Here is a 23,144-nt window from a genome sequence, read left to right as displayed (position 1 = left end):
ATCCATAAAAGTATTTGGGTTTCGAGATATCACTCACATTCAAATGCTCAACGTTCTAGCTGGCCAAACCAATGCATATCTTCACAAACATATAGCAGAGACTTTGATGCAGAAAGATGAGTTTTGCTTGAATCTGAAAACTTGACCTGAAACCATTACTCTGTTACAGAAAAGCCTCTGAGATCTGAGCAATCCTGTAAGGCTGAATTTAGAGATCCAATGGATTAGTCTTGTTAACTGGATGTTACTATGTAAACATGCACCATTAAGAAGACGGTTTAACACTAAGGAACAGAGGTAACATGAGGCGCAGTGACAATGATACCTTTAAACACATCCCTTTCTTGAAAAACTGAGTTAGTCATCACGGTTGGGAAATAAGCAGGAAATGTCTGTTCAGCATTTAGCAAAGCAGAAAATCTCATTAGGCAACTGTTCTAGTATAACTGACAGCCAGTGGAAATGAGGAACACGCAAAAATGGTGAATGTTTGCAAATGATACTAGTATAGTAGTAATTCAATTCATTTTGTAATTTATTTATTTATTTAATATGTGGACAAGAAGCGTTTTTTTTTTTTTAAATTCGGCTCACTGTTGTTGTCTGTGTTTTGAGCATGAACTTTTCTTTTCTTATTTTATTAACATAACAACATTACTACTACTACTATCACTACTACTACTACTACTAGTAATAATAATAATAATAATAAAAATAATAATGATAATAAAAAATAATAATAACAATGATAATAATCAACATCATAATCCTAATAATTCTATTACTTAGATCTCCAATCCAAAAGACTCAGACTACAGACGTATAGAATTTATTGAAACGTAATTATTTGAGGCTGCTCTAATGTATGAAGTCTTTATCTTGACTCAACGTCGCCCTCCTCAGGCAAACAAAATCACACTGTTTTACTTTTATTTAAACTGTGGAACCCTGAATGAAGGAAGAAGCAGGAAGTGAAAATGGATCAATGGTCAACCTTTGTGGGCTGGGGAAGCTTAGGATAAACTGAAATATAATTTATTGATATTTTTTTTTTGTAACTCTTCTTTTCATTTTAGGAGAAAGCTAATTTTCTTATTAACAAAAAGCCTTCTGTAAAGAAATTTCTTTATCATTTTCCACTCAAACTCTGAGTTGTGACATTTTTCCTCCACATAATTACTGGAATAGAGAAGAAAAATAATGTTAAGTGCACTGAACCATCAGTGCACATGATTTTTTTTATTTTATTAAAAAAAAAAGAAGTATTTTAAACAAAAGAAATCCATTTAACAAAAGTGTTCTTGTGCTGCCATTGTGGCACTTCACCAGTAACAATGAGTCATCAGATTTGTTTCTATTTTATATATTTGGTTTACGCAACAACTGAAGATAAATCTGAATTTCAAACAAACTTAGCTCTCAATTACTAAAATTTCCCTGTGGTCATTTTACTTAATTTCACTATCATGCCTACTTTGCTGTCTTTTAATTGGCTGTCCTTTGTGTGCCTTGTGCCATTCAGTGGCAGAGTTTTGTGCCGATCGAGCCTTTTAAATGAGCTGCTTGAGCATCACTTCACAAGTGAGGCTTCAGTCTAGCTGGAGACGCTGAAAGAAACTGTGTCACCCAATAGCGTGGGCTCCATTGTGTCTGTGAAAGGCCTAAGTAGCACTCGGGGTATTGTTTTCGTTAAAGGGGAGTCAGGTTACCCTGGCAACCACAGGATGCCTACCCATAGGCCCTGAGACGGAGAAAAGGCACGGCCAAAGAAGACGGAGTGAAAGAAAACGAAACAAAAACAGAGATGAGATTCTTTCCTGCCGACTTCATTCTTTTTTTTTTTTTCCTGGTTTGTGTGTTTTTCAAAACGGTCCTGATGGTTGCCAGTGAGTTTGGAAGCAGAGCCAAGGAGGTGAGGATGTATTTGTGTGTGTGTGTGTGTGTGTGTGTGTGTGTGTGTGGGGTTGTCCATGTGGTTGTGTCTTTTCTCTCTTCTGCTCAGTTGTTGACATTTTTGCATCCCTGACTCTGACACACAACAATGCGGTGATGGCAGCTTTGTTTCATTTAAGTTCAGTCATTTCTCCAGTTTAATAAACATGCTCAACGTGCTCACAGAAGAAAGACCACTGTCTAAAAGTGCAGTGGCCAAATCGTGCTGTCCTGCTCACAACTCTGTCATGTTTGCACGCAATGCATGTGGAAAATGTGACCATTGCTTCTGCAATTTAAAGGAAACAACAATAGATGTTAATTACTCAAACCCAAACATTGAAACCCAACATGAAGACACATATGATTGCATTGAAGTTTTTTTTTTTTTGGACAAATACATCACTGAGCATCTGTCATTTTGTTTTGACAGTGAGATCCAACATCCTGTCAACAGAAGGCCATGTATGTTGCACTGCGGCCTCGCAGGTAAGGCTCTGCAGCATGAGATGAGTGTCTGGAAAAAACAAGGTTCAATGTTCATGCGTTAATGTCATACAGTAACGCAAGCTACAAAAGGAGGAAAAAAAAACATTTTCCAAACTTTAATAGCTTCCCAAACTGATGTTAAACCTGCTAAATAAACCCGACCCAACAAAAAAATAATCCATTATGTAGCTGATAGTGTACAAAACCATATGTGCAACTATTTTTCCCCAAATGTGACACAGCCCGTGGTTGGGCCACAACGTTAACCACAACGCTCCGTGAAGTTTAATCGTTTGGCTGCTTTTCCGTTAACCTCTCTCCACCACAGAGATGTGACGTTCTGACGAGCACCCTGACAGCTCTGATGAAATGCAGATTGATGGAACACAAAATGGAAACTGTTTATCTGGTTCTAAAAAAAAGGGAGCTTTATAGGCGGTGGGAGTAGCGTGCTCCCGAGCCGGGCTTCACACCGTGCTAATTCGGGGTTTAGCAGGTTTACTGGCCTGATGAAAGTGCGACTGAGGTGATGGCTCTCTCTGCCCCAGTTAAAGTGTCAACTGGGAGAACATGTGAGCGTGCAGCTATGTGTGTGGATACACATGAACTGCAAGAGTGTGTTTTGACACACCAAGGTCCCTGCTTGAAGTCATGGAACAATTTAATTCTGGGGTTGTTAAAAAAATTAGGCCATCAATTTTTTTTAATCATTATTATTGCATCAAACACACTCGGGAGAGGTAAAATGGAATTAGATTCTCTCTTTGCAATGGAACACATGATTTATGTGTTACATTTTATTACTTAACTCAAATTGATGGGAAAATGACTAGTAAATGATACTCTAAGTCAAGGCTTTGGAATGATGTAAAATGTGTCTACCAAGTACTGCAGGCTACTAATGCAAAACATATTTCACTGATGTTTGAAATCAAGAATCAACAATATCTTTATAACCTGCCAATACACTCCCCAGACATGAAAATTAGTTCATTCATGTCTATCTGACCTGTGTGATGTAACAGAAAAGTGCTAAACAATGTTAGACAAGTTTCGTCTCTCTCATGTTTTTATCTCCTCATAAATATATTTGAAGTTAGGTACAATAAAGTTTTAGCAGGTTTAGAAAAAATGTTGCCAGAGACTGTAAACAGAGGGCTGCATATTCGAATTTTTGAGATCTGCAGACTTATTTACGACTGCTTTACGGGTGTCTGGGATACAAATGAGATCTCACAATGTACTTAAAATGCGAAAGCAAATCTATATAAATAAATATACTATCCATTCAACAAAATACACGGCTTAATAAGTTTTTTTTTTTTTTTTTTTTTTTCAATTAGTGCAACGTGTCGAGGTATTTGTTTGCATGTTCTATGCTGTCGTGTCTGCCCTCTAGCGGCTGCCTGGTGTTCTGTCTGTGCCTATCCGTGCTCACCCTGCTCCTGCAGAGCCTGTGGGTGCCGCTGGAGGTGTCCAGCGATGAACCCGCGGGGAGGTCACCTGAGCAACAAGGTAACCTGGCCTGGGCGCTCGCCGACACAAGCGCTGCTACTGCAGAACGGACTTTCAGTGAAAAATCTGTGTTAAAGAGAGCTTTCGTAAACAAGCTGTGGTGGGTCCGACCTTTGGTCTGATAGTTATGGGTTCTGCGGGCGAGACAGAATACCACTGATGAATTCAACAGTCTTCAAAACGTTTCCTGCTAGGCGGCGACGCGAGGGGGAAGGAGACGGGCCTGTTTGTGGAGCACGGTTTTCACAGGAGCAGACAGATGTTTTCAGCACCGCGTTTTTCTGTAAAATCAGCATTTTTTTTTCTCCCGATGTGCTCGATGAATAAATTTGCATATTTTGGCCCTGAGCCACTTGTAAACTTCTTCTGCTATGAGTCATTCTCAAAAACGTCAGTTGAAGGACTTTGGAAACAGATACAGCAACTTTTTAATCACTGTTTTCTGTCTCCAAGTGTCTGAATAAGTTTCTCACTGTCCGTTTTTCGATATGGTTCCTGCATTCTAACATTACTTCAGTGCAAAATAATTGATGTACACACATGCCACAAAGAATGTAAATGTTCAATTTTAAAATTTCACAATTACAGATCTATTTGCATTATCTGCAACTTGCAACAACAAAAATCAAAGTTTCCAACTCACAAACTTCCTATTCTACAGATGTAATATTTTGCAGATTTTACATTTATTTATTTTTGATAAATCCCAAATTTATAGAAACTTATATTGTAAAACTTAATGGAATACACACAGCTGAAAATATTAAAATTTTGTATTAACGTTCTGCAAATGAGATGATTTCTTTCTTATAGACACATTTAAAATCCAAAAGCCCAGACCATCTAGGAAATCCCTTTTTAAACTGCAGTATCCTGGAAAAAAAAGTCAGCATGGAGAAATAGATAATTTTGACTGATAATAGGATAAACAGACAGAGATGAGCTTTCAGCTGCCAGTGTGAGACACTGGTGTGCCTCTGCCGCAGACCCACCAGTGGCTCCGACCTTTTAGGGACCCACCGCGAGTTGTGTACAAGAAAACCGCCAGGCAATGGTTGTGTAGGAAAGTCCAGCACATCGGGGGGAAGCTGCACACTGTTCAGGTCTGTCATCAAATCCTCAGTTTTCAGTCCCTCCGTAGAGTCATCAGTTATGCAACATCTGGAAATGAAAAGATTAACATTAATACAATAGTAATTATATTCTGTGTCTCAAAAACACAATGTGGGCTAACTGATCTTGAAGAGCCTATTCTAAAATCACTTATAATACTGTACATTGTCTAGTCTGTTGTGTACATTGCACATATTTTAACTGTGATTGAATTTCTCATACATTTCTCATATCGTGCATTTCTGCCCCTGAGACTGAAATGTACAATATGACCACAAGATGGCAGTGAAACTCACACAACGCACCTCAAAGTTGTACCTAAGGTACCAAACAGTTCTCTTCTGTCAGTGCACCCATGCCAAACAACCCAACAGGCCTCTCATATTGATGTGTTGATGACTGAGAAAATAGATGCAGTGTTTTGAGTAGTCTGTGTAATTACATATATGTATTTCTGTGAGCGCGTAAACACTCATTCACACACACACACACACACACACACACACACACACACACACACACACACACACACACACACACACACACCACTTTGGTTTGGTGTGTGTGTGACCTGATAAAAAAGCCCCAAGTTATTGAGATTTTTGTGACTCAATAACATAAAATTGGCCCCTTTAGGGAAAACGGCCCCTGAAAAAAAGATTAGATTTCCTTAGTCCTTTGCATGGAATTTGGAATAACAGAAACACAGAACGTTGCCATTAATGTGCTGTTTCATTTGAAGCAGGTCCAGCTAATAAAACAACATGACTTAATCTGGCTGATGATAATGATCTGCACTGGGGACGGGGTTTTCCAATGCATATACGTCTAACAACGAGGGTCCTTCCATTTCAGCCCAGCACGGTTCGAGCGTCCATCGGCTGGCTCTGCGCCTGGAGGCCCTCAGCACTCAGGTGCAGCAGCTGAGCAGACAGAGAGATGACCGCGGCCAACTGACAAGGGATGATCTCAGCCTGCTTCTGCAGAGGTATGTTCCTTCACGATGTTCGTCACCACCCGTTCAGACATATACGAGAACCCAACTGCAGCGTTTCGCGTCCATCCCACTCCAGCTTCAGACAGGACCAGCGGGTGGCAGCTCACGTGGTGGAGAAGGAGCTGAGGAGAGTTTCCCAGCGGCTTGACCAGCTCAGCCGAGACCATCAGGCAGTGCATGATGACCTCAAACCACAATGGGGTAAAGCCCTGAAGTCATCCTCATAATCTTCTTGCATTACTTTGTCAGATTTTCCAATGTTAAAGAATTGTCGCGGGTAAAAAATTGCATTCGGCACAGGAAAAGTGCTCATTCAACAGGCGCGAACTCAAGAACATACTGCTTGAGCCACTGTTTTGTCTAAAGTCATATATTTGAGTTCCACGGATGGACGAGCACCAAAATGGAACCTGCTCTTCGCCGCTCGGGAGGATCTGCTCGGTTTAACTTTACGGTTTAGCTTCACGACGCGCATCGCTAAGAGCAGTCCGCTGCCTGAGCTCGAGGGGAGATTTTTAGGATCTGTTCCAGGGACAATATGATTTAACGTCGTAGCTGGACCAAATAAAAACACCCGTGTCCCCTCAGCGTGCTGCCAGCGTCCATAACTGGCCCAATTGCACTTGCAATTTTCTTTTTAGTGTGTGTGTGTGTGTGTGCGTGCCTACGTGTCTGTGGTCGAATGTTGCAGCAGCGGCATACTTGGAGCCAACTGCACGGTTCGTGGCCTCGGCAGAGGTTAACCACACAGTGAAATTAACAAGCTGTGATAATCGAGGGCCGCAAGCCGGCGGGGAGGATTCGAGGGGCAGACAGTGCAGGTGGTTCTGGGGGATGAAGTCCTTTGAACGGAGGCTTAACAGGTCCCACCGAGCCGCAGCCAATCAAGCGGTCATATGGGGAGGAGGCGACGAAAGAGTCTCGGCGCGAGCCTGCGACCCTCCAGAGATGCGTCAGGTGAAAGTTGGGTGAAACAGGCTGGTGGCATGCGAGGAGGAGGAGGACCTGGTTCTTGGAGCGTATGTTTGGGTGGTGAGCATGGAGACGCGGTCGAGGGTCAGAGGTGGGAACAGAGTGGCTCCAGAAGGGTGGGTGCTGGGGGGGGATTCCTGAAGCCCAGGCCACACAGACACCACGCTGGTTTGCACGCTCGCCCGGCCACGCATGCACGCACGCACACGGACGAGCGTGCTCTCGCCTGCTCAGCGCCCACCCTTTCCACTCTCACATTACCTCACACCCATAAAACATGACTGAATTACCCAGGAGTCCTTTCACCAACTCGTCTACTCTTTTCTTTTTCCTGCGGGAGGAGGGAGCACTTTGCGCTCACACACACACACGCTTTCACCTCCCCTTATCTGGTGTTTTCCCTTCCCCCGTCTCAACTTTAATATCATTACTATTATTATTATTATTTTACTGGGTTGTTTTACAAAGTTGAAGACTGTATATTTTGGCAGGGGCGAGCATTGTAAAAAGCCTGTGTTCGGTGTAGGTGGGTCAGGTGTGTGTGGATGTGTGGGCTCATTCCAGTTGATTGACGTTGGCTAGAAACGGTGGCGGTGGGCTTACGGGAAGAGGGCCCCTGAGAACACACTGCCTCGACTCTAGTGCCTCTTGCTCGTGCTACACGCCCCGCTGATGGCTGCCATTCATTGTGAGCCGTCCGGTGGGTGTCCAGTAACTGCAGTGAGTTAGCTCCAGAGTGCACGCTCTGTCGCCCATGTCAAGGTCTTGGGTTAATGATGCATTTAAAACGGCCACGTAAACAAAACAAAAGAGAAAAAAAAAAACTGAAAAATTTCTCACCCATAGGCCCCAGTGAGAAGTGCCAAGTGCCAAAGGATCCTACATATCCACTGTGCGCGGAGAAAGTGGAGGTAAGAATGTGGAATTGAAACGCATTAGCATGAACTGTATGAAAAGTGTTTTGTCACGTTACCAAAGTTTTCAAACCGTGGTGTGTCTAACAAGAACTAACCAACGAGAAATAAAGAAGTTCTTTCTCTACTTATTCTGGCTTTGAATTTAGCAGAAAGCTACAACCAAATAGTATAGTTCAAGTTCAAGTTTTATCCCAAAGGGAAATTTATCTGGTCCACTTTCACAATCCATCGTATTAAGGTAAAAAACAAAAAAATAAACTAATCAGAAAATACATATATATTTGTACTATACATACTGTATACAGTACATACTGTATATATATGTGTAGATGCGACACAGTGGCACAGTGGTTAGCGCTGCCGCCTGTGTCTGCTCGGGTTCCCTCCATGTTCTCCAGCTTCCTCCCACAGTTCAAAAACATGTGAGGTGAATTGGAAACTGTAAATTGTCCATCGGTGTGTATGTGAGTGCAAATGGCTGTTTGTCTTAGTTGTCTCTATGTGGCCCTGCGATGAACTAGCGATTTGTCCAGGGTGTCACCCTGCCTTCGCCCTTCCAGCAGACCCCCGTGACCCTGAGCTCAGGAATAAGCAGGCATTGAAAATGGATGGATGGATATGTATAGACACAATATATAAATTACAATACATGAGGTATAAAGTCCATTTCCCTGCCAGTTTCTGCAGGCCCACTGGCAATCAGACCCCTGCTATGCCTTTTACGGGGTGGACGGTGGCACCTGCTCCATACTGGCCTACCTCAGCCAAATCGAGGACTTTTGTCCCTCTGCTCCTGGAAGGAGTGGAACCAGCCCTGCGTGGCACCAGAGGCTCGACTCCCACACACAGAAGGTACCGCCACCTCAGAGTTGCAGCAAAGTTCTGATCACACCAATTCACTTCCTCTGGCAATGATCACATGCAGGCTGAGATCCGGGCAACCCTGAGTCCACTCTACCAGGCCATCGGCAATCACACGAGCCCCGCCATGAACTTCATCCGCACAAGGGTGGAGAGCACGTCAGAGCGGTGGATCCGGGCTGGACTGAAGATGAGGGGGAGCAGCAACAAGACCATCCCGAATCGGATGAGGGTAAAAGCAACAAGTCATCTGCATCGATGGTCATGATTCTTTCTTTATGACTGATTAAAGTTCTTGACATGGTGTAGAGGTCAACACTGTGGTCTCACAGTAAGAGGGTTGTGGCTTTGACTTTCTTTGTGGAGTTTGAATGTTTAACCTACGTCTGTGTGGGTTTTCTCTGGGTTTTCCGGCTTGCTCCCGCAGTCCACAAAAATGCATGTGAGGCAAAATTGGGAACCTTAAATTGGCTGTATGTGGTTGATTGTGTATCTTTGTACATGGTCCTTGCGACACGTCCACACTCCAGTACCTTTTGTGACCCTGGGTGCAGGAGTAGCGGGTACAGAGATAATGAATGCATGTCTTCCCCTTCCTGTTTGCTGCTTCAGGTGCTGCTTTATCCTGGTGCGCTGGCAGGGAGCGTTGGCCAGCGATTTGAAGCCATGGTGAAAAAAGGAGGTCCTCTGGGTGAGCTGGTTCAGTGGGCCGACCTCAGCGCCTGTCTGACAGTCTTGGGCCACAACCTGACCTTCAGCACCTCACAGCAGCAGCTGCACAGGTTGGCATCGCCGTCTGGCAACCCGCCTCTCCTCTTCAGTTTGCGCAAAATATTACAATACAACAAAAAGGGTGGGCAGCTGTGGAGTGACGACAGCTGTGTCCAGTCTGATAGGTGCCGCCCCAGGAAGAGGCAGTTGTCCCATCCAGAGTCCGCTCACCTTTGACCTTATCTACACGGACTACCACGGCCTCGCTCACCTTCACGCCGCCATGGGACTGGCCTTTAAGCACTACCAGTATGACAGCAGCGTTTTCCTGTTTTTTTTTTTTTTTTTTTTTGCTAACCTCGTTTTAAAAAAAAAGTACCTTTAATAACCTCTTGACTTTATATGAACAGCTCTAGAAGCAATAACCCACGAGCAAGTACGTGAGATGATATCTGGAATATGATTTAATGATGGATGAATTTCATCATTGTCATCATCACGGTTGTGCAACCCTGACTGCAGGATAAGAAATGATAGAAACGGGATGGATAATGCAATAATGCACCACAACTAATGGAAACCATAACTAAGCAACCAAACATGGAGAACATATTTTAACCCTTTGCTCACCAAGCACCGCAGACTGCACAATGGAGGAGCAGCCTCCTTAATTTAAAATCCAAGTATATTAAAGATATGTCCAAACCAACTAAGAGCACTTAATTCTACATTCATGCCACCTTTTGTGAATTGTAGTGTTGCACACTTGGACAGAAAGCCAAGTATCCAGGCGTGCATGTGTAGTTTTAAAACCTTTGATTCTTTGCAATCTGTAATACAACAGCATTTGCCCCTTAGCTGCACTCTGCAGTCGATCGGTGCACTGAGTGGTGCCAATATCATGGTCTTCTGCAAATGCAACTCATTCCCATTCCCTCACGTAGGCTATCGGTTGTCAAACCCACTTTAACTCAGTATTCACGGGAAGTTGATACATCAACAACAACAATACATGGATATGAATGCCACATCTTCCCGTTACATACACATTAGCATTAGCATCGTAGCTGCAGTCTGCAGGTGATCAGTACATTGACTGGCCTCAGGACCCCCCTGGAGCTATAGCTGCCACCACGTGTGTGTGAAGTATTTTCCGTATAACCAAACTTATGCGCACTCTTTGCTATGGCTCCTATAGCTAGTCGTGGTATTTATTAACAAAACTCTTATAATAATTGACAGTAATAACAGTGGCAAAAAAACCTCAAATTAGCAATTAGGATTTAGGAGATGCCCATTGTCCATGACCAATACCATTCTATGTCCCACACAAGCATCTGCTTTTCTCAATTTTTCTGCATCTTTTTTTTTTTTTTTTAGGTGTCGCTTCAGAGTCGTGGACTCTTTTGGCACTGAACCAGCATTTAATCTTGGCAGCTATGCACAGAGCCATGGATATAAAACGCTGTGGGGCAGCTGGGGTCTGCAGCCTCTGCAGTACATGACTATGTTTCGTAAGTCTGTTTGTAAGTCTGTGAGTGTGTGTTTGTAATTTTTTTTTCTAGTCACTGACATTTTAAAAAGCTTTTCCATGTTGGCTGTTCACCACCTTCTGAGGCCGTCTACACACAGCGACCTCCAGGAGCGTGTAAACATAGTCCGCTGTGCAGTGTTCTCGCTGATCCCATGCAAACTCACAAATGTGCAAATGGCTAGTAGGGCATAGTGGATATGCAATAATTCAAAATCTGCTTTTTAAGTCGCTGATGACACCCAACTAGCAATACAGAGAAATGTTATATTCTTCTTTTGTTGTGTTTCTTTTTTCGCATAGGAGTAAATGGCTTCTACGAGGTGAATTTTTCTGTGGAACTCAGAATGGTTGCGTGGATTTAAAATTGTCACCAGGGCCATCATCCGAAATGTTGACCAACCAATAACTTTAAAGTACTGATTTAAAATTCAAATTTACACTTAAGTGAGTGTAAATAAGCATATGCAGCGGCAGCACCACCAACCCTTTATTCGCACCCTTGCAAGCGTCCGCTCGGTGAGAGGATTAATCGTCAGGGCTAAATAAACTCGGTACCCAGACAGAACTTTTATTCCAACACCTCTCCCTGTCATCTCTCCTATCCTGCCGGGAGATGGAGACAAGCTGGACACGCTGGGCCGAGAGCCACCCTTCACGTCTCAGCCTGCAGCTCTGTTTATTTGCCCTGCTGAGGGGGAGAGAGAAATGGGATAACTGTTAGCTGATGGCAAGAGACAGCAAAACCTTGGCGGGGGGGGGGAGGAGGACTGGGGGGGAGAAAAAAAGAAACAAGCTTGGGAAAATGTTGGTTTTTGCTTCTGTTTTTGCATTGAAGGAGTGTAAAACATCTCTTACAAGCAGATGAAGGCGAGCTGTAAAACGACCTCATTCCGTCACCACTTCCTACCAAACAGGCAGCCTTGATCGTATCAGGGTCCGCTTCGCACATCTCCGCAAATCTGATGCGTCTGAGCGTCTTAAGCGGTGAGTTGTGACAGGTGTAGGAGACGAGCGTGGACAAATGGTGCAAAAAAATGAAGAAGAAAAAAACAAAAGAGACCCAGCAGGCAGGAAATTCCAGGCGGGAGTGAGGGTGAATGAGGGAAGGCTCAGCTGCATGTCTTTTAATCACCCACTTTTAGACAGCAAGAGAAAAGGATGCCCTCATGCAGATGCTGCGGCCTCACACCACACCTGCACACGCATGCACGCACACACACACACACACACACACACACACACACACACACACCTGCACACGCATGCACGCACACACACACACACACACACACACACACACACACACACACACACACACACACACGTCTTTCACACCTGCCTTGTTGCTTCTGAGGGTATCAGGGCGGCATCTGCTCTTACAAACAACCAACGCCTAACTTCTTATTTCCTTTACTTTCTGATTTATGCTGTGCAGCATTATTTTGAGTCTCGCTGCACTTAATCACTGAGTTCCCAAAACCCTGGACCAAAGGCCAACATATTAATTAATGACGTTTTTTCTCAAACAATGGTCCATAGGCATGGAGTGCAATGTGAACAATCCAAAATTATAGACTTGTTTATATGACATTCAGTTACACCGTCCTCTCTCGTCTGTAGCTCACACTCCTGATAACTCCTTCCTGGGCTTTGTGAGTGCGGAGGCGGTGCAGGAGGGACAGGGGGAAGTGCAGCAGGACACCAACAGGAAAGACCGGATTGCAGTTGTCTATGGCAAACAGGAGTACATGTGGCAGGTAATCTATCTATCTATCTATCTATCTATCTATCTATCTATCTATCTATCTATCTATCTACCTATCTATCTATCTGTCTGTCTGTCTGTCTGTCAGATGCATTGCTCATCCATCTTGTCAACCTCCGCTGGAAAAGTTGTCCACTTTTCTAAATATCATCCACTCTACATACATATATGAAAGCACTGAAGCCTTGGTAAAAGAAGCTAGAACAGTGGTAATCAATGGTTCGCTGCTAAAGAGATTAACTTTGACACTGCATTAGTGACACTTTTATCAGGACACAGGAATAACAGAATGAGATTGAAAGCTTTTTTCTTGGCCAACATAATTGTTTTACTGTTTGATTCCATATAGCACTGCACTACATAGCAGCTAGCAGCAGCTAACAGATAATGCTGAACTGGTACCTCTGCTTTCCAAGTACTTTCTGTCTGCTCTTCACCAGGTTGATACAAGCCAGAGAATTTCAAAATTTCGTGTCACGGTGCTTTTGTTAGTGCATGTTTTTGGCCTGCGTGGTTGGACTTCAGCACATGTGTTTGTGCACCAGGGTAAATCTGAGTACTTGCGGTGGATCAGTGAAGAGCTGGAGACCCACGCCACAGTCTACGAGTCTCCAGGACAAACTTCCAGCCTGCCGAGCTTCATCAGAAACCACGGCCTGCTGAGTCAGGAGCGCTTCGCACAGCTTCTCCACCGAGCCAAGGTCGGCGAAAGAAAAATGCAAAATGGAGAGCTAATATCAAAGGCACAGTTTAGTGTCCACTAAAAACAAGAAAGATTCTGCCTCATTCACTGGCTGTTGTCCTCTTCAGGTGTTTGTAGGCCTTGGGTTCCCCTACGAGGGTCCAGCTCCCATTGAGGCCATCGCTTTAGGCTGCGTCTTCCTTCAGCCTCGCTTCCATCCACCGCACTCATCGGACAACAATGATTTCTACAAAGGGAAACCCACCACAAGACAGGTTTGACACTTTCAACAGAACCAACCAGCAGCTGGGAAACAAACACAAACCCCTCACAGACGTTGGGATGTAAAATCACTGACACTACTTGAATGGCAGATCTCCTCTCAGCACCCGTACGCCCAGACATCCATCGGCGAACCGCACGTGTGGACTGTGGACGCCGCCAACAGGACCGACGTTCGCCGGGCGCTAGGATCCATCCTGCGAGGCGCCGAGGTGGTGAACCGGCCGACTTCTCACCTTCCTTTACATAAATGTGTCGGCGCATTCCTTCTTGTCGTGCGTGTTTACCTTACGGTAGCAGCTGTAGACAGGCCCTTGTGTTTGTTTTCGCAGGTGAAGCCTTTCACTCTGCGGGAGTTCACATGCGAAGGAATGCTGGAGCGAGTTGACGCTTACATCACTCACCAGGTAGCGTGGCCTCATGGAGGGAACCTGGGATTTTAAAAAAGCACCCACCGGAGTGGGAACCCTTATTAACTTGTCATGTGATTAATAGCTTCCCACTGTAACGGCAGTACCCAGCTGATAAGTGGCCTCTTGTTGAATTCTCTTCACGTATGAGTGGGGGGGATGGTCCTCTTGACCCCGATCTCATTTTACCTTTGTATGTTTCACTTCCACTTCACATTTTAATGGCTGAAATGTTCACAATAGTCACAATAGTCTAATCCAGGCAATAAAGTTTGGCCACCCCTGGTCTAATCTAACACTGGAGTCGTTAAAAACAGTTCTTTGCAGAATGTTCTTTCTCATCCAATCTGTGCTTACTGTTAAAGTTCAACGTTTTTTCTTGCTAATGCAAAATTCCTACGGTCATCAAATACGCAACGCAATACAACCACTCTCATGGACTATTTGTGACCTGCACACCTACCATGCTATTAAATAATATTGTATGATAATGTACCATCATGTACAACACATGAAGCAAACGCTTAAAACTACTTTCTAGAGTAAACCACTGGGCTGAGTGACACAGTTACACCACAGAGAGAGCCATAGATACTTCAAATAAACACGGTTCTGGGCGATAAATCCACCTTGAAAACAACTCTGTCTTGTAATGTTGCACAGTTTGGTGATAAATGTGCAGGTCACAACTTGTGCATGAGAGCGTTTTGGAGTTGTTGGATTGTTAAATTTTTATTTGATAAGTTTTGAAGGAAGGAGGCCTGTTCACCTCCATATTGTTTGCTTAACAGCCCACGTGTCTCTCCCCCCAAAAACAACAGGCGCTAGCATCACCGGAAATGAATAGGGATTATGGCAATAGGCAAACTAGTCAAAATGTTAAACTATCCATTTCACCGTTTCTTACTGTGTTCCTTTTTTTTGGCAGAGTTTTTGCAGTAACTCTGTCCCAACATGGCCGCCACAGAGTTCTCTGAGGGCGCACTTGGGTCCTCTGGGTCAGTCATGTGTAGACGTGTGTCGAAGTTCCGCCCATGTGTGTGAGCCCACCCTGTTTCAACACCTCAACAGCCCCGCTGCTTTCACCAGGTAAGAAATCAGCAGGTCAGGAAGTTAACAAATAGCTGGGACATTAACAGTGAAAGGTCTGTAAGATTAATGCAAGGCCAACGGTTTTGGTGACCTTCTTGCTGAGAACCGACTTCCTATTTTTTCTAGTCTTGGGATTGGCTGCTCCAGAACAGACCAGGGCGTGAACCACCTGTTTCCCTCCTACAGTCCTTGGGGTCGAGAGTGCAGCCTCCAGCAGGAACCGCTGCTGTTCAGCTGTGCCGGCTCCAGCCCCACCCATCGCAGACTGTGTCCCTGCAGGGCTCACCTTCCTGGACAGGTGGCGCTGTGCCCTGACTGCCTCTAAAGCCAATGGTGTTGACAAAACTCAGGAAGTAGCTTAAAAGTAGAAATCGTAGGGAAAAAAAAAGAAGGTTGAATCTGTAGAGCAACTGCTCAGCAATGCATATTGTAAACTTAGAGAACGGATAACAACCAAAGTCCAGCTGTCCTGCCAAATTGGATTGGGAAAAAGGGTTGATTTGCCAGTTGAGGAAAAAAAAAAACGGCACTTAATATTTCTTACGCAAGTCGAAGGCCAGTCACTGGTTTAAAGGACAGCACAAAAGTGCAAGAATAGTGCTGCACAATGAAAGCTTCAAAGCCAGACTAAGTCTCAGGTTATGACTGGTGAATGATAAAAGCCCCAGCCAGATGTTCCTGTACAGTCACCATGTTTTTGTCCCCTTCCAAACATGTAAAAGGAAACACTAAAAGCGGATGTTTTTTTTGCAGGAGTCTGTAAACAGAGGGCTAAATAGAATCGTTTCATGTCATATGACTGATCTGCTACTCATTAGTAATATGGTGGCAACCACTTGCTAGATTTGTCTGCAACTGTTGCAGCGAAATAACTTTCATTTATGCCAACTATTTCTCAGGAACATGTACTTCTTCATTAGTTCCTAAACTGCTAGTAGTATATTTATTCTGTCATATTACAAATTGCCATACCATTATCTTGCACTCCACTCCTGACCGCAGTGCACTCCACTCCAATTTTATGCAAAATAAACATTCAATAATTCATTTGATTACAGCCATGTATCACGGCGCTCAGCGTTGCATGGGATAAGCACTCACGTAACCCGCCCTTCTTCACACGCTGCCGGCTGCAGATATTAGCCTGAGCCCAGGAGAAGAGCGTCTGACAGCCTAAGTGATGAGGCTCATTAGCCGAGTGAATCATGGATGACCTCTGGGTGCCTCTGGGAGGTCGCAGCCATATGACCATGATTATACTGTCATATAAACCATCAATTCCTGAATGGCTCTGACTTCTCAGCTTTCTTCAAAGCTGCCCCCCACCCCTCCATTCTCCATCTCCCTATACAGACAGAACCCCATTGTTTGTCTTCTGAGTGGACATGAAGCGATAAATGTTGCTTTCTCGAGTTATCTTCGATGAAAATGACATCCTTAATGATTCTGACCTCAATAAATAACTAATTTTAACCCACATTATTTCATAGACACCCTGCATGACCTACAGAGCCATGCTGGTCTCTATTCTGCAGCACATGCTGATGCATAAGGTAACTTTAGATACCACAGTTGCTGTGCTTTGGCTACAGGAACACAGAAGCTATTTTCCAATCTGGTTCAGAAGCTTGAGCCGAGGCAACAGATTTATCCCATCATCCCGTTTTGCAAAACAGCTCATGACAGAAACAAATGATAACAGCCCAAATAGTCTAAACTGCAGTGCGGTAAGTGATGGGGTGCCGGACGTACACGGTTCAGTTGTTAGCAAAGATGACTCCAGCCGTGGCAAAGAGCTGTTATCCGCGGTTGGACTGATGAGAGGCTTTTCTTGGAAACGACGTGCTGGCGAATGTCATTTGGCAGATCTTTTCTTCCCTCGCCTGGATGGACTTTATCTGACCGGAACAGGCTTTCAACTCAGGGAGCAGGCAGCTCGGGGCAACTCCGTCGACACAGGTCTGTTCAAAAATCTGACTGACGAGTAAACGTCCGTCAGCGTAACACTTATAATGACTGTAATGGATTCCGGTAAATTCTAGTTGGCCGCCTTTTTGCCCGGTTTGATAAACAGCGTAATGATGACGAAAATCAACTTGTGTTATATGTCAAACGGCTGTTTGGGTTTAAGGAAAATAAAAGTTTGCTTCTGACGCAGAGGGACGACGGAAAGTGATGTGTCATTTCTGCATGAGTCATGTTAATTCCTATCAGTTACATGTGTTCTTACATATAAAAGCTGTCATTCACTTCCCAGGAGGCTGATAGTCGAAGGTTCAAGCTCAGGGCCCCAAAACAGCGCAGAGCATGTGGACAGAAGGCTTAATTTTCCGTACTCCTAACTGTTTGGCTGACATCATCATGAACGAGACTGTTAGAGGGGAAAAATAGTGAAGCCTGTTGCTATGCATTAAAGTTTGACAGACATCATCAGACAGATGGTGCGCTTTTGCATAACGGCGGTGTGAGTTAAACCACAGCATAAAAATGTAAAGGCTCTCAAGAGCAATGCTAATAGGTTAGTGGGCAGAATCAGATCAGATGTAATTTTCTTTGGCAAGAGAAGGGAAATGTAAATATGTGTGAAAAATATTATGGCAACGCTTTGCAGTGACTTGCTAAAGGTGATATTTACATACACAATATACATGATATAAGTAACAACATTTACGTAATAACAACATTATGTTGTTGTCATTGAGTGTTGAAAATTGAATAACATTTTCAGTGTTTCCCCCGTTCTGGTTTGTTTTCCTTTGCTCATAATTATATTAATATTATTTAAAAACCAAATTGAATTGGATCTCAATTTAGAAGGTGCTCATGTTTCCGAACCTATCAGATGAATTTAAATCACAATTCACTCCAGGAGTTTAAACCCGCCACTTTCCCAACTCTTGCTTGTTTGAGTTGTAACAGCAGGTAATTCCCTGAGGGGGGCAGCGTGATCAAACTTAAACAGTCTGCTTTGCAGCGTGTGCTGGTGACAGCCAGGCCCCGAGGAACCTTTGCCAACCTGCTTAGGAAACAAGTGGCAGAGCTGAAAAGACAGACAAAGATTTACAAAAAGAAAAGAGAGAGGAAGTGAAATCTTGGATGTTGGATTGGACAGATACAGACACGGAGAGGAAAGGGAAGCAGCGAGGGACAAAAGTAGACTCTCCGCAGGTAGCTCTCGGTTTTTATTCCGACCCAGCCAACACACTCGCCTGAAAAAGAGGGGGGAAGGAGGAGAAAGCGGCTTAACCACCATTAGAGAGCAGCTGCTTTTATTGAAACCTGTTATTGGCGTGCCAAGATTACACTGAACAACAACAACCCTCCTCCCTGGAAGCCAATAAAATGCTGACAACAAACACTTGGCTGGCCTACAGCGCTGTTCGGAGCGGCAGAGGTCGGCTGTAGCCGTACTTGGTAACCATTACAGACTATTAAACCTGACGGATAAAAGCGGGGGCGGGGGGGGGGGGGGGGGGGCACATTTAAGATGAGATGGTTTCCGGCGACCGTGTGAGGCGGAGCTGAGTCATATCGATGGCTGGCCGAGAGGAGATGCACGCGCGCGCTCTCTCTCTTTCACCCCCTGATCACCTCAGGAGTGCTCGCCGCTGCATCCGTCAGCAGCGCGCACGCCCCAGGTTGAGACAGCCGCCCCGCACGCCTGAGTGCTCACGGGCCCGGCACGGCGCTTTCTCACCGAACATTCTCATCAACACACCCGAGTAACCCCGAGTCGGATGGGCTCGAGCCCGTGTCCTCCTGTCTGTGTTTCTGCGGCGTTAATCCCGTTGTGTTTATGTATGTAGGCGGTTGAAAGCGTCCCATGACCTCCAGGTGACGGGGGAAGGCATGTGCGGGAGTTAAAAGGTGAATTAATTTTGTAAAAGGACATAAAAAAATCGGGAGGCAAGATAAGCATGAATGTTTATTTCATCTTTCTTATTTGATTTGGTTTTGAGTATTTTCTCTTCTCTTTTGGGTTTTTCTCTTTTCACTGTCCCTCTTCAGCCTCACACAAAAATCTCAATCTCCAGCTGTGCAGAGTACTGCACATTTAGCCCTCTGTTAACAGCCTTCTGCAAAAACACTTTCTTCAGAACAGAACCAATGAAAGGCAAGTGAGTCTGAGTCTGAGTGCAGTGCAGATGTCCAAATTCAACTCTACAGCTCTCCAGACAACAAACTTTACTTAGCCCTCTGTTTGCAGACTGTTGCAATTATTTTTAGCCCCTGCTTCTCGAGTCTTTCACGTTTGGATAAAACCTTGGCAGCTGCAAGGTGATATCAGGGGGTGAAACACCAAGCTGGGGACATTGTAACTACCAGTTAGAAGTTTGACTCCCCTTTGTGATGTCACAATGGGATGAATTCCAGGTCAGCAAGCACCTTTGGAAAAGTCAAGCAAGTCGAAGACATGGTGGACTTTTTTGGGTTATTTTTCAAACATTTCTGCAGAGTTCACTGACAGGCTAGACAGGAGACGCATATTACTTTTCGATGGAGCACTTGCAACAAATGAATATCCCCCCAAGGATTCATAAAACATAATTAAATGGAACCTAATTGCTTTGATTTAGTTGGCTCCATGTGAGCCCACGCAGCAGACCATTTCTTTTTCCTGCCGAGAGTTGGGGTGACTGGTCCCTCTTAGTCTGACGGCAGCACGGGAGAAAGTTGTGAAGAAACCCAGAGCTACTGGCTAGTCCCTGGAAAACCCTTGTCATCTTTCATCCTACGGCCCTGAATTGCCTTCATTTTCTAGGGGCCCATAAATTGCCTCTTATTGTCCCGTAAATGGCTCCTTTTTTGAGGGTGGGAGGGGGGCGGGGGGTGTTATAGTGAGAGTTGGTAACACTGTTCGTGTGAGTACGAGTGTGCGTGAGTGTGTGTGTGAGTGTGTGGGTGGGTGGGTTTAAGCCCACCTTTTGATGTCCTCTCTGCTTAACAGGCTGCTCAGACACGCCTGCCCATATGCTGCACGGTGCTGTTTTGCCACACACTGCTGCTGGCGTGCATCGCCCTCACACACACGGACACACACACTGTGCACATTAAAAGATATTAAACTGCTTTTCTGTTTTCATTCAGAGTCATGGGATGTTAACAGCCAAACAGGGTGGCTCACATTTAAGCTCTGCCACTTCCTTAGCTGTAATTACAGTGGCCCAGGCAGGGGGTCTCTAAAAGGCTTGTTTTGCTACACCTCTGATCCTGACCTTTATAAAAAAAAAGAGAGACTGGCAATTTCTTTTAGCCTTTAGCCTGGAACAGGTTGAAAATAGCAGTAGGTTGGTTGGTTTTTTTTGTTTTTTTTTGTCTTCAAGTTGAATTTTTATGTTTCTGAAGTGAAATAACTTTATGTGTATGCCAGATTATTTTCAATTATTTAACCCTCCTGTTATGTTGTCAAATTGACCCGTTTTAAAGTTTGAGGATCTAGGAAATACAGTTAAAAATATTTTTTCAGTATGAAACTTCTTCTGCTTTCCTTAATTAGTGTAAACAACATATAATATGAAAATGGATTTTCACATATTTGCAACCACCCCCTGCATGTTTATATTACATAGATACTGTTCGGGTCAAATTGACCCGGCAGTCAAAATGGAGGTAAAAGGGTGTCAGAAATGTCAGACTATATGTTCTTTCTTTTCAACTGTAAGACATATTTCACCTTAAAAAAAAATTAAATTATTTCACACACTGAATGAAAATGAAAACTGACCCTATTTGAAATTTTCCAAATGTACAACGTATTGTCCTAGAACTGTTTGTGTACCTAATATAGCAGCTATTACACTCCGGATCAGAGGGTGTGATACGATGGTGAGGGTGAACTTTTCCTAAAGATTGGTTTTAAAAGATAGATATTAATTTCCATATATACCTTGAATCAGATTTTTTCCTGAACGTTAATTTGCTAAAGTACTTAGTTATTTATTCTTATATTAAACATATTTTTTTTTTTGCCTACACTCATGCTGCTAAATATTTCTTCAAACAAATACATGACTGGGCCAAGTGATGAGCTGAGGTTTGAGGCTCAGTAGTGGCCACTAGTGGACATACGAAACAGATGCGAAGTCAAACAAATCCGCAGAAGCTGCTGCTTTCCTTGAGCTGCTCACTTCGTCAACTTTTCTGGCCATCACACTTTGGTGTTATTGCCTCTCCCACTCCACTCCCAAACACCTCCGCTCTCCTTCCACTCGGCCCATTCAGTCCGTCCTCACTCCTCCGCACACTTATCTGCCTCTCTTTCAGGGGCAGATGAGCCAGGTGATAGTGACGCAGCCAGCTGTGTGCCAGTTACCGCGGCGATGACAGCTGCCAGCCCAGGTGCACAGGCAGCTGCGGAGGAGGCTTGGAATGCATGTGTGTGTGTGTGTACTCAACACGGCTAACCTGCATGCTTGTGTGACAGAGACAGTGTGTGTGTGAGGGGGAAGGGAAGCGACCCGAGTGCCACTGAGGACACAGGTGTGTCGGAGATGCATGCAGAGGGAGCGTGGGAGAAAAGAGCAGCGGTCGGGGAGGAAAAAGAAGGAACTGACCTTTGACCCCTCTCGTCGTCCGGGCAGGTCTGCATCCAGAAGGCCTGTCTAGACGTTTGTCTGTCACTCGTGCACCTTAATTAAGTCAAGCCACGGAATCGTAGCAGGAAACGGAGCCCGGTTAGCGCTCGGGGTGACATCATCCTGTTAGAGGGGGATCAAAAAGCAGATTATGAGATGAATTAGATAATGACTTGATCATTGCCATACTCCTGGAAATTTGTTCCTCCGCGTCGGCTAATTGATGATTGGGGCTCTATTATTGAGTCATCACAGCGAGGCGCATTCCTCCTGCGGTGCACCTGCGAGACGAGCGCCACTGATACAACTTCTGCCCCCCTTGCCCTCTCCCCAAAACAGCTTTGTTCCTTCCCTTCCCTCCCCTATACCCCCCCCCCCCCCTTCCACATCTTCTCCTCCGCTTCCCTCCGTCTCTTCTGGGAACATTCCACTGTGGGCTTCTCCCCTCCCGCGCACCTCCTCCTCCTCCTCCTCCTCCTCCTCCTCCTTGCCCGGCCCGCCCGCTCTCCCGAGAACGGGAGGCCGTGGTGCCGTCACTCGCCACCTGTTGATAACCGACACAAAGGGGGCCTTGGTGGCCGCGGGTTCCACTCAACGTGCAACGCCACTGGGGAGGAGAAGCGTAGGAAACTCGTCCCCGCCTCCTCCCATGCTGAAAACTCTGTCAGTGTGGATTAGGAAGGAGCCGTGTGCGCCGGCCGAGGGAGCGGCGGCGATAAAAAACAAAAAAACGTGCCGCCGCACCTCTGCACAGCCGTCCCTCTTTCAACCTCTTTTTTTTTTCACTTAAAACCAATTTTGGGATTCCATTGCTTCTCACTTTGCTTTTGATGCCACTAAACGGCTGTCAGGGTTTTTTTTTGTGTGTGTTGTGCAAAAGAGTTTTGATGTTCAAAGAGGAGCGTTTCTCTCACACCTGCAAGTTTTGGAATTTTACCAATTATTTTACAGGTATGGCTTATTGTAAATGAGCCATTTTAGCGTAAATAGAAGCCTTTTTCTTATTAATTGACAGAAAGTGTTTACCCACTAATTTTAAAATTCTACTAAAATTCTACAAAATGAGAAAATCTTTTAGCACATTTATGGGATCCATGACTTAAAGAGTTGCATGACACAATATGGTTTGTGTAGCTGCAGGAGAAGGCTCCCATATTTCAGAATTATAAGAATAGATACGAAAATATTTTATGTATTGTGACATTATATTCAAAACAAAAGAATTGCAGGTGTAAATGAAAGAAGACAAACTTTGAGAAGTTAATGGATACCTCTCAAATGGAGCCATGGAGGAGAA

The 23,144-nt window shown here is 44.6% G+C and overlaps 1 protein-coding gene and 1 long non-coding RNA gene across 2 annotated transcripts; one reads left to right on the top strand and one right to left on the bottom strand.

The window, feature by feature from the left end:
• The first annotated feature begins 1,616 nt into the window (after window positions 1–1,616).
• LOC142893642 (alpha-1,6-mannosylglycoprotein 6-beta-N-acetylglucosaminyltransferase B-like) lies at window positions 1,617–17,433 on the top strand. The gene is made up of 18 exons (XM_076034431.1): window positions 1,617–1,912; window positions 2,366–2,421; window positions 3,821–3,936; window positions 5,905–6,037; window positions 6,123–6,247; window positions 7,865–7,929; window positions 8,614–8,787; window positions 8,861–9,028; window positions 9,409–9,578; window positions 9,685–9,816; window positions 10,888–11,021; window positions 12,662–12,798; window positions 13,352–13,507; window positions 13,617–13,763; window positions 13,863–13,982; window positions 14,103–14,177; window positions 15,109–15,269; window positions 15,399–17,433. The coding sequence occupies exons 2-18, from the start codon at window positions 2,396–2,398 to the stop codon at window positions 15,595–15,597; spliced, it is 2,238 nt and encodes a 745-aa protein (XP_075890546.1). The 5' UTR covers window positions 1,617–1,912; window positions 2,366–2,395; the 3' UTR covers window positions 15,598–17,433.
• LOC142893651 (uncharacterized) lies at window positions 13,612–14,419 on the bottom strand. Its single transcript, XR_012927729.1, has 4 exons — window positions 14,288–14,419; window positions 14,058–14,201; window positions 13,847–13,967; window positions 13,612–13,735 (listed from the first exon to the last, which is right to left on the bottom strand). It is a non-coding gene; the product is annotated as an uncharacterized LOC142893651 (long non-coding RNA).
• Window positions 17,434–23,144: the final 5,711 nt, after the last annotated feature.

The sequence above is a fragment of the Nelusetta ayraudi genome, unplaced genomic scaffold (genome assembly GCF_046127955.1).
Source record: "Nelusetta ayraudi isolate G7.1 ecotype Tasmania unplaced genomic scaffold, CSIRO-AGI_Nayr_v1 ptg000042l, whole genome shotgun sequence".
In the NCBI taxonomy this organism is placed as follows: Eukaryota; Metazoa; Chordata; class Actinopteri; order Tetraodontiformes; family Monacanthidae; genus Nelusetta; species Nelusetta ayraudi.
Note: the sequence above shows the minus strand (reverse complement) of the source record. Positions and strands in the feature narration are given on the sequence as shown.

Coding starts and splice junctions, on each gene's coding strand:
- LOC142893642 (XM_076034431.1), top strand. CDS start 2,396: ATGTATGTTGCACTGCGGCCTCGCAG. Junction 6,248..7,864: donor TGACCTCAAACCACAATGGG/GTAAAGCCCTGA, acceptor TCTCACCCATAG/GCCCCAGTGAGAAGTGCCAA. Junction 14,178..15,108: donor ACGCTTACATCACTCACCAG/GTAGCGTGGCCT, acceptor TTTTTTTGGCAG/AGTTTTTGCAGTAACTCTGT.